The sequence below is a fragment of the Schistosoma mansoni genome, chromosome 1, assembly GCF_000237925.1.
Source record: "Schistosoma mansoni strain Puerto Rico chromosome 1, complete genome".
Taxonomy (NCBI): Eukaryota; Metazoa; Platyhelminthes; class Trematoda; order Strigeidida; family Schistosomatidae; genus Schistosoma; species Schistosoma mansoni.
Genome location: NC_031495.1, coordinates 15,365,389 through 15,376,916, shown reverse-complemented (window position 1 = coordinate 15,376,916; position 11,528 = coordinate 15,365,389). Strand labels below are relative to the sequence as shown.

The 11,528-nt window shown below is 33.1% G+C and overlaps 1 protein-coding gene across 1 annotated transcript in view; it reads left to right on the top strand.

Moving 5' to 3' along the window:
- Smp_141070 (hypothetical protein) overlaps positions 1 to 11,528 on the top strand; it is a gene marked incomplete at both ends in the record, with an annotated part of 118,507 nt that overhangs the window by 76,089 nt on the left and 30,890 nt on the right. Inside the window, 2 exons of the mRNA XM_018793410.1 lie at positions 4,042 to 4,286; positions 5,491 to 5,988. Coding sequence (XP_018647925.1) covers positions 4,042 to 4,286; positions 5,491 to 5,988 — 743 coding nt within the window. The remainder of the gene's footprint in view (positions 1 to 4,041; positions 4,287 to 5,490; positions 5,989 to 11,528) is intronic.

The following is an 11,528-nucleotide window of genomic DNA, read 5'->3' as shown; positions in this document are numbered from 1 at the left end:
CCGACTTCTCACTAGAACTCCAGGAATTACCTCAAGGAGCCAGTTCCTAGTCTCCAATCTCGCGAGGCGGGATCGTGGATGCGCACTGCCGAGGAGTCCCATAATAGGACGAAACGGCCGTCCAGTGCTTCCAGGTTTTCCACGGTGGTCTAGTTTCAATTGACTCATGATCTTAACTACATAAAATTACTAAAATCTCCACAACCCCCCCCCTTGTGATAATCATCGTTTTTTCTTTTCTTTACAGCAAATTTTCTCTATTTTTCAAAATATTCAATCAGTTTTCTGATTTAAATTTTATAAAAAAATTGAAAAATTTTTCAAAATACGAATATTTCTATTATTTCATCGATCGGTTTTCTTTTTCTTTTTCGGTTTTTATTTCGGTTTTTCTTTATCCAGCTTATTATTTTCATCATGGAGATATTTATTGCCAAACAACAAATAAATAAAAAAGAGTTTAATTAAGAAAAAAATTAATTTTCATGATAAAATGTTTATTTTGTTTTTCTTATATCAAATAAATTATGATTATTACTTAATAGATGGGAGAAAAGAAAAATTATGTTTTATTGATTTGTTTTAATTGTTTTTAATTTGATCTATGATTCAATATAGTTTGTTGTAAACTAATTTAAGTACAACATATGAATAAAAGGGGAGAAATAAAGTATATTATTCGTTTATCTTTTTAGGATTTACTGGCCTTAAGTTATGATAACAATTAGAATTGTTATAAAGTTGAAATCATGAGTCGATTGAAGTAAGACCACCATGGAAAACCTAGAAACACTAGACCGCCGTTCCGTCTTATTGTGTAACTCCTCCTCCTCCTGTAGTTCTAGTGAGAAGCAGTGACCAGTAGAGTTCAATCAGGTCTGTTGTGAGATATCAACTCACTGAAGACAATTAGTGAACGGCTGCTCAACCTCGTGGATTGGTTGAAGTTAGAAATTAACACGGTTGAATGCTGGCTAAGTGTTTGTAGAAGTTAATCGCTCGCGTGCGAGACTGATAGGTCCTGGGTTCAAATCTCTCATGGCGGGATCATGGATGAGCACTGCTGAGGAGTCCCACAATAGGAACGAATGGCCATCCAGTGCTTCCAGGTTTTTCATGGTGATCTAGCTTCAATTGACTCATGATTTCAATTATATAGAATTACTAAAATCTCCACAAAACCACCTTCTGATAATTAGAATTGTTGTTAGTTTTTTTTAATGTATCAATAATGTATTGAAAACATGAAGAGATTGGTCGATGTTCAGTGAATAACATAGATTGACTTTAGTTAGACAACCATTGGAAAAATCAAGGAGTACTGAACAGTTGTTTCGTTCTTATCTGGAATGTATGATAATGTGTACTCCAAACTTCACCAAAGATTGAATTTGAAACCTAGTTTCAATTCATATGAACTATATTTAGACGATTGAATTGAGATATAATCGTTCACATTTCAAATCAGATGTTTATATTGTATCTAGGTAGTTAGAGAGCAACACAGTATCATTGGAAAAAAACAACAAGTACTTCATATTGACTTATTTAAATGACCTGTCTTCTTCCTTTTGAATTCTTTGATATATTTTGCAAAGTCAACCCATTTATTCTTGTCCTTAAGGGGAAAATTTACTCCATAACAGTCCTCACATATCCTACTATGAATTACTATATTTTAACGATAAAACGACAGAAAAACACTAAAACCTGTTCAAAATTCAGAAATATCAATATATATATATATATTTATATTTATCAGGTAAAAATATATCCCCTTCTATTTGACTTCTTGAGGCACACACACACACACAAAGATTCGTTCTCAGTTCTACTCTATTAATCGTTTTGTAACTTTTTCATAGTGTACAAATTGTCCAGTAAATAAATTGACAACATTATATCTTGACAGTCTGCTTTCAAGCAGATTAACCAAATTTGCGTCATTAAGTGTATATATAGTTGGGACAACGTATGTAATCACACAAATATACAACTATAAGCACGAAAAACAGAAAATTTCAGCATTCCAAACATTGTTGTCCGATTCCTTTCCAGTGTTATTTGACAGGAAACTAGTAGTTTCAGTCAAGTGTTCATTTATTATTAATCACTATTGATTGTTTGAATCAGTTTAAACTGTCAAACTAATCTAATTATCCACTAGGGTTTCTTTTAAGGTAAACGAATTAAATGTATCTTAAGACTGACTAATTTGTAAATCTTCCAACATTGATTATTTGATTTTCCAATGAATAATCTTACAAATTTTCTAACTACCAACTGATATAATTATTAAAATCGAATATGGTTTGGAGATGGAATGTAGTATATGTGTATCATCCTACATGGGGCTCACCAGCATGATATAGCTGCATCTCATTGTTGATATTCACGATGAGACTAGGACCTAGTACCTTTCTTTAGAAGTATCAACGCACTATCAACTAATCTAGTGGATCTAGGCAGCTAACAGACTGTGCGCTACATAATATGAGTCTTATATTGTTACAAACTGATGATGCAAAATTAGTGTTATTCTAATAAATTAGTTAAATACATATTTGTTGTATTATTGCGACTAGAAGCTTTATTATGAAAGTGAACTAGAATTTCTTCTCATGCATGTTTAGGACTGTAATTGATCAGTCTCTTTGGCATATATGGATCCTGCTCATATTATCTCGGTATTGTCTTACAATTGATGTTTACTCCGGAACTCGAAGATGCAGTTACAGCCAGCTGACGAGTCCTAAATAGGACGAAACGCGCGTCCTGGATTCCACTGCTAACCACTATCCATCTTTGCTTAATAATGTTTCCCTTTTCTCAATTCATTCATAATTTATGAAAGAAACTAAACAGACAAACAAATTGATTTAATAAAACCTGAACTAACAAAGTTATAGATAATTTCATCAGATAAGAAGAAATTCATTTCTGACTTCTACTGAAGTTAACTACATATTCTCAAAATAATAGTTATTATAAACTATTTTGCTACTATTACTTACTATTATCTCTTACCTAATTTCATTCCCATGAAGACAAAGCCAATAATTCGAATCAGTTAAGATTAGTTTGATCGTTTTTTCTATTGGTGAAGTGAGAAACTAAAGTGTTTTTTTAACGATATTTATCTTTGATTAACTATGAATTTCTTATGCAAAGTGATATTAGCTTATTTAGTGAACGAAAATTCAAGTGGGGACAACCACTGGTAATGTTTAATACAAAATTACAGAATATCTTGGTAAAATATGAGAACCACACATTAAATACTTCATTTGCAAATCATTCATCAATTGTCCTTTATATTCTGTATGATTCTTCCAATTTATAATTCCTTTCTATTTCCATTTCTGTTTTCTTCGACTCTTCGGCCCTTCTACTGCCATGCATTCAACTTCCGATTTATGTTACACACTACTTATGTCAAAAGATATAATTAGCATACACAACTCTTATAATGATGTTATGTCAGTACGCAATGACTTACAATGCCACTTTTTAAATTATGATCAGAATGGGGGTTTTGTGGAGATTGTAGTAGTTTTAGTAGTTGAATTCATGAGTCGATTAAAGCTAGACCACCATCGAAAACCGTTTCATCCTAGTATGGGACTCCTCAGCAGTGCTCAACCACGATCCCGCACGCAGGATTCAAACCGAGAACCTTTGGTCTCGCGCACGATCGCTCAACCCATAGACCACTGAGCATGCAGTGGTCTGAGATCTTTTGTCAATTTCACAAGTTAATCAAAGCTGGCACTGAATTAGATATGTAATGACGTCAAATAATATTTAAATGACAGAAACATGTTTGTTTGATGAATTGGGTCACTGTTCATATTCAGGTTTACGATTTAAGTACAAATTATTTCATTTGAAAGTCGTCCGAGCATCCAATTAAAGCGGCTCAATTATGATTGTTAATTTTATCGGTATGTTAATTATATTTTACAGTTAATAAGTATTTAAACAAGAATCATTGTTTTCTAAAAACGTTTATATTAATTGGATTTTATATTGTGTTTACAGATCTGGTGTTATTCAAGAAGGTGATAGAGTAATATGTATTAATGGTCAATCTACACTGAACAGAACTATTGATGAATTAATTCAAAGATATTTAGAACCAGCTGATTTTGAAAAGAAATACTTCCGTGTTCAATCATTAACACTTTTAATACAATATACTGTAGCAGATTCAGTGGTTCCTGCAACGGGTATTTTTGATGTCAAATTATTAAGAAGATCGGTTAGCTTAGGTATTAATCTTCAAGGTGAGCTGAAACAGTTCTTCGTTAGTCACATTATATTCCATTTGAATAGGTACTAATTTTTGCTTTGATTCAAGTGACTATTTTATGTTCTAAATCATTAATAATAAGAGTTCAAACCGATCAGTCTTTGTTGGTATATGAGTACTTCCTGAGCGAATTGCCTCAATATAATCATTTTACAAGTTTAATGAAACACATAGATTATGTTGAGCACTGGAATCCAGGATGCATAATTAATCATTATTTGGAATCAATCAACTGAATTCGCCTGCATCCCAGTTTTAAAATTTAGATTAGAATAAGAACCAGTACAATCTTATCTTTTGTTTAAACATCTTAGTAAAAGTCCATTGACTGAAGAATTTTAACTAGTAATACTAGTTTTGTGTTATCACATTACATATTCTTCATAAATTCATGATGATTAGCAATAGTGCAAAAGAAATTGAGAATTACTGAATACCTGTCATCACTCTAGTGTCGATAAACAATCTCTCTCTCATCTTAAAAAAATAAACAAACAGGCTCGTGAGTTTGAGAGAGGCAAAAGGGTAACAGTTCTCAACACTAAAATAAAGACTATCGACTGAGAGCTTTGAAGTCACAACTTTAATACTATAAAACACAATATGTTCGTGAAGATAATTCGTACTAAGTAATGGTGAAGTACTTTTCCTCTACTCGACACATTTCATTGAATGTTTTGGCGGCAATCAATACAACATAGCTTCTATCAGTCTAAGTTTAGGGTTGATCAAATTTCTATGTTCACGAGAAGACTGAAAATATTCGTGAATTAATAGTGAATAACATTTAGTTCTACTACAACAGTTAAATGTTTAAACATTTACAACTCTAAAATTTTATTCTTAAGTACAATGGCCATTTAGCACTTAATAAATGAAATAACATTTCATTTGTTAGAAAACAGACAACTTAGATGACACCGTCGGATGCCGGCTCTGTGGTCTAGGGGTTAAGTGTTCGAGCGCAAGACCGAAGGTCCACGATTTGAACTCCAGGTGTGGAATCGTGGATGCGTGCTACTGACGGGTCCCATACTACATACTAGAACGAGACGGCCGTTCAATGCTTCCAGGTTTTCACGGTGGTCTGACTTTGTGATCTCGAATAAAAACAATGAACTATTGTTTTCTATTACTTAATAATTTATTTTTTACTTTTTCCTAAAAAAAATCAATAGCGTCAATCAATAAAACAGCTGGACAACCTTTATTAATTAGTAAAGTGATTCCTGGTAGTGTTGCAAGTCGTAGTGGTTCCATCAATCCAGGTGATATACTTTTGGCTGTGAATGGTATTCATCTTTCATCATGTAGTCTTTCTGAGGCGATACAACTTTTACAATCACCAGATGATGATATAATAATATTGAGAATACAAAAAATGGATACTTATCCATCAAAAACAGAGCTAGAAGTAAAGCATGGGTCTGATAGTTCAGCTGTGCATGATTATCTCTATGACAGACAACAACAGCAACAACAACTCCAACATAAACATCAAAGAAAACAGTTGTATAGAAAAAGTTTCGATGAAAATTTAATGAATAAATGTTTAAAACCAGAAACACAGTTTAGAACCCCTCAAAATGAAGATACTTACAGTAGAGATAATTCAAATGAGGATGCAAAAAAATTATCAGACAATAATACTTCATCTGCATCATCATTTTCTCATAGTCAATCAGCACGCAAATCATATCATCATCATCACCATCATCATCAACCACAACAACATTCTGCAGTAGTACAACAGTGTCCAATTGAAAAATTATTTCCCAGTGATCTAGGAGAGACTGAGAAATTATATAGATATCCTACTGGTACCAGTAACAGTCCAATAGGGCAAGATCATACACATCGATTTCACCAATTTCAAAATGTTAAGAGTCAAAGAACTAACCAAGATGAACTAAATCAAAATCAGTTCGATAATCAGCCCAAACAATTCATGAATTCTAAATCAGATTATTCATTGGGTAAGTGAGTAATCATTGACACTGTTATAATTAAGAAAACATCAAGGATAGTAAGGAAGAGGATGATCTCTTTTGAAATCCTGGAACTATAACTAGGTACCGTGAATAACATGGAGTTATATTGTAACATCTCATAGAAAATAAATTGTCATAGAATTAGGATTTAAGATGTAGGATAGGAAAAAAAGTGGAAAGAAGGTTCATAATGATAAGAGCTGATATTTGGTAACAGCCAACAAACATAACATTTCTTAGTTAAGCTAAGGAACCAAAACCCTTAATATACTGTGGTGAACAAGAAGACGAGTGTGGATAATCAAATGTATTTGGGCACAAAATTACAGAATATCTCAATAAAATATGAGAACCATATTGTAAATAATTAATTTGCAAACTATCAATCTATTGTTTCAATCTTGAACGTTCTTTCTGCGAATATCAGTCCATCGTCTCCAATTATTAATATTCATGCATTTTCATGCCAATCGCGTTTCTTTCCCGTTCTTTCGTTATCGATCTTCTCCTGAAACACATTAAATGCCCGATCATCCTTATATATATATATATATATCCTTATATATATGTGGATCTTAGTAACTTACACCACAATACCAATAATATTATCCATTCGTCTGATATTTCCTTATATACTGCTTTGATAGATTATCATTATAAGCCATTCACCATTCTGTCTTCAACCAATATAAAAAATATGGTTACTTACTTAGGCCTGTTACCCCTTATGGAGGACCATAGACCGCCAACAAGCATTCTCCATCCAACTCTGTCCTGGGAAATCCATTCCAGTTCCTTCCAGTTGTTATTCGTCCTTTTCATATCTGCTTCTATTTCCCAGCGTAATGTGTTCTTTGGCCTTCCTCTTTTCCGCTTCCCTTCAGCATTCCAAGTTAGCGCTTGCCTTGTAATGCACATTGGTGATTTCCTTAATGTATGTCCGATACACTTCCAACGTATTTTCCCAATTTCCTCTTCAGCTAGAAGCTGGTTTGTCCTCTCCCATAAAACGCTGTTGCTGATAGTGTCCGGCCAGTGAATGTTGAATATTTTGCGAAGACAACTGTTTATAAATACTTGTACCTTCTTGACGATGAATGTAGTAGTTCTCCAACTTTCAGCTCCGAACAGTAAAACTGTCTTGACGTTCGTATTAAAGATTCTCACTTTAGAGTTAGTTGAGGGTTATTGTGAGTTATATACGTTCTTCAATTGTAACAATGTTGTATGTGCTTTTCCAATCCTCGCCTTTACATCTGCACCAGATCCTCGTTGTTGATCAACGATGCTTTCCAGGTACGTGAATGTTTCCACCTCTTCCAGAGTTTCGCCATCAAGTGTGATTGGGTTGGTGTTCTCCGCGTTGTATTCGAGAATCTTTCTTTTTCCTTTGTGTATGTTGAGGCCTATTGATACAGAGGCTGCTGCTACATTTGTTGTCTTTGTCTGTATTTGTTCGTGTGTATGGGATAGGAGGGCTAGCTCATCTGTGAAGTCCAAATCATCTAACTGATTCTGAGATGTCCATTGTATTCCATGATTCCCGTCAAAAGTCGAAGTCTTCATAATCCAGTCGATCACTAGAAGAAAGAGGAAGGGGGAGAGTAGACAACCTTGTCTGACTCCGGTCCCTACTGGAAATGCGAAAAAAATATTTTTTTTGAATAAAAAGAACAATTCAAAAAAATATGATAGTGATTGGTAACACGTATCATAATTATCGGTGTTATAACTGTTATTTCGATTTCTCATTTATTTATAACAACGATTTTATTCATAGCGTAATTTGAATAACGCTAACTACCAAATGAATCAATCAAATTTATACTCATTTAGTTATAGAACAAGATAAGATAAAGGAATTTAGGTCAAGGTCAATACTATACATTGTTAAGATGAGTTGGATAAATTGTAGAAAGATAATTAATTTATAAATGCGTGAGGCCAACAAAAACTAATCCCATTCTTAGGTCACTCTCAGGCTATAATTTATATATGTATTCCACATAATATATTTCATTTTAATGAATCAATTTTTTTTCTCAAAATTACTTGTCAAAGTTATTTAACATTTGTTTATTCCATGTATAGTGTCCTTTGAACATTTAAACCTTTTACAAGTTGTCTGTGATAATCTTAATAGAGTTTAAGATAATTCAGTTTGTATTGTTTGTTTGGATGTTCCCATTGATCAGTTTCTTATTGGCATAAGTGCATCCTGTTCGAATTGCTTCGATATTGCCTTAAGTCACAGGCATTCTAAGCAAAGAGTCACGGAATGAACATTAACTCTGAGATGCAGGTATATCCAGCTGACAAGTCCTAAATAAAACGAAACGCACGTCCTGGATCCTATTGCTAGCTCCCATTCATCTTTACTTATAGAGTTTAGGATAGTTTTAATATAAAAGTTTTCACAAAAATGCCGTATTTGTATAGGCAGTGTTAAGAAATTATCTTTTTTGAAAGATTACTCAATAAGTTCAATTAGTATTGAATTTAAACTTCACCCCATCGCACAAGCAAGTGGCCATCAGGACTCAGTAGTTGAGTGGATAACGCGATGGCGTTTGAAGCGAAAGGTACTGTGTTCGAGTCCCAGAGTGAACATCAACTCTGAGATGCAGGTACATCCAGCTGACAAGTCCCAAATAGGATGAAACGCACGTTCTGGATTCCACTGCTAGCCACTATCCATCTTTGTTTATAAGATTACTCATTGATATAAATTAGATCATTAGAAAAATGTTGTAGTTGTATAAGTGCCATTAAGCTTACAGTTCGATTAATTGACTTTTGTAAACTGTTAAAGATAAAAATAATCTTCTAACTGCAATCAAGTAAACTTGTAAGACATCCAAACTTTACAATTTTGTAACTGGATCTTCTAACGAATGTTATGCTATGATAAAACTAATAAGTTATCTTTTGTGATTGCAATCAATTATGATAAATTCATTCATTTCTCTTCATAGTTATTAGGTAATTGGAAGTAGTCAATCATAAGACATTATAATGGTTGAAACTATATTTTATCATTACCAATAAATTATATATAAAGCTTAGATAGCTTCGGTCTGGGTACAGTTTTCAGTTGAAATTCTTTAGTTTACTATTTTTATTTGTTCTTTTCATTTATAAACAATGAAAGAAATGAGTTCACTAGTGTTAAATATAGGGAAAGTTATCATAACAAGTAGGCATTAACTAACGAGACATAGGTACTACTGAATAATGAACAAGTTTCTCATTGTTATATTTAAAGTCATTGAGCCTTACGCAGTACATGATGATGATTGTGAGTTGCTGGAAATTCTCAAGCCAATAAGAAACAGGTGTTTAGTAGTCTCTTGGTTTCAATGCTCTTTATATGATATCAGTTTAAGGAGGAAATAATTTTCCATATGACACAAAGTCCATAGATGATCACATAATTAAAAGTAAGAGAAAATTGGGAGAAAACTAGAGGCTAGAAAACCATGACATAGTAACAATTCATGAAATCATTGACTGTCTGAGCTATGTTGGTAGGTATACAGTATCTGGTTGAGGCCCACGCGATAGCCACAATCAATGGGTGGAGACTTTGAGTGACATGGATTAGGATCAGACATAATGACACAGATATATTCTTTCTTCATCGTATTCTAGATCCTTGGTTCTACATTCCTTTATACAAGCCTTTTCTTCTCGAAGCATTCGAAATGTTTAAATATTCTCATTATTATCGTTACTGGGTTGCTTTGACTCCTTTCCCATTCAACATGTTAATTTCATCTTATCGTAAAGATTTGATTTGAAAATTCTAGCTAACATTTATTTGTACCAGTCTGTACTTTGATAAAGACTGGCTGACTAATCTAAACAAGAATTGTTATTCAACTGCACAGAAGCATTAGTATATTTGTTGAAATCAATGTGGAAATGATGAGCTAGTCGGATTTGTCTCTATTGTTAAGTCATTTAACTAGATAGCGATTTGAGTGGAAAAACTGTTATTCCATTTTCCATTCAGAAGTGGACAGATAAATGACATCCGAACGTGTATTAATCATGATAACGATGAAAATTGTAAATATGTGTTGTGTAATATTTGTAAAAACGTTAGTCCAGGTGAAGGTTATACTGTAAAAATAATTCGTACTTTCCATGTAAAGTTAAAGAAAGAACACATAAATATTTGGTGTTTGAACTGGGATTGTTATTTCTACACGTAAATACATTTGGAAGCCTTTTTGACATTTACATGACCTTTTTTACCTTGAAAAACAAGATATAACTTTTGTTATTAAAAATTAAAGATAATTCCAAAGTCATGTTTAAGTAATGAAATTGAACATTTCAGTACTATAGACTAATACTAATATATCTTTGGTTGAAATCATGAGTCAATTGAAGCTAGACCACCATGGAAATCCTGGAAGCTCTGGACGGCCGTTTCATTCACAAAACCCCCTTTAGATAATACTAATATGATTATGTAATTGAATTTGGTTAGCATTACTGACACACAGCATTATTCTAATGTCTAATTGTCTACAAAAAAAGAAAAATACCAAAAGAAATACAAATTAACAGTCAAAATTAGTTACGTATAAACTATCTCTTCATATGATATGCATTACAACGTACAATCAAGGTGAATCTTTTATAAAAATTAAAAAATTCAAAATAATAAAGGAATATAACCATCTTGTCTTTCCTAATTTTTGTTTTCTAACCAATGTAACGTTACCTATAAGAAGATGATAGACACATTTTATAGACACCTGAAGAAATACTCAGTTATCAAGGTTTAGATAATGAATTTCAGAGATCACAACAACCCGGTTATATATGATAATTTAATAACAACTGTGAGTAATGAGTTTAGAAACTGTCACAAATGAGTCTGTTAATTCACGTGGTGTTGTTTACTTACATCTTCCTATCGTTATTTAGGACTGCAATTGATCAGTCTCTTGTTGGCATATATGCATCCTGTACGGACTGCCTCGATATTGCCTGAAGTCACAAGCTTTATAGGCAAAGATGGATAGTGGCTAGCAGTGGAATCCAGGACGCGCAATTCGTCCTATTTTGGACTCACCAACTGGATGTACCTGCATCTTAGAGTTGATGTTCACTCTGGGACTCAAACCCAGTACCTTGCGCTTCAAACGCCATCGCGTTATCCACTCAACTACTGAGTCCTGATGGGAAGATATAAGTAAACAACAGCAAGT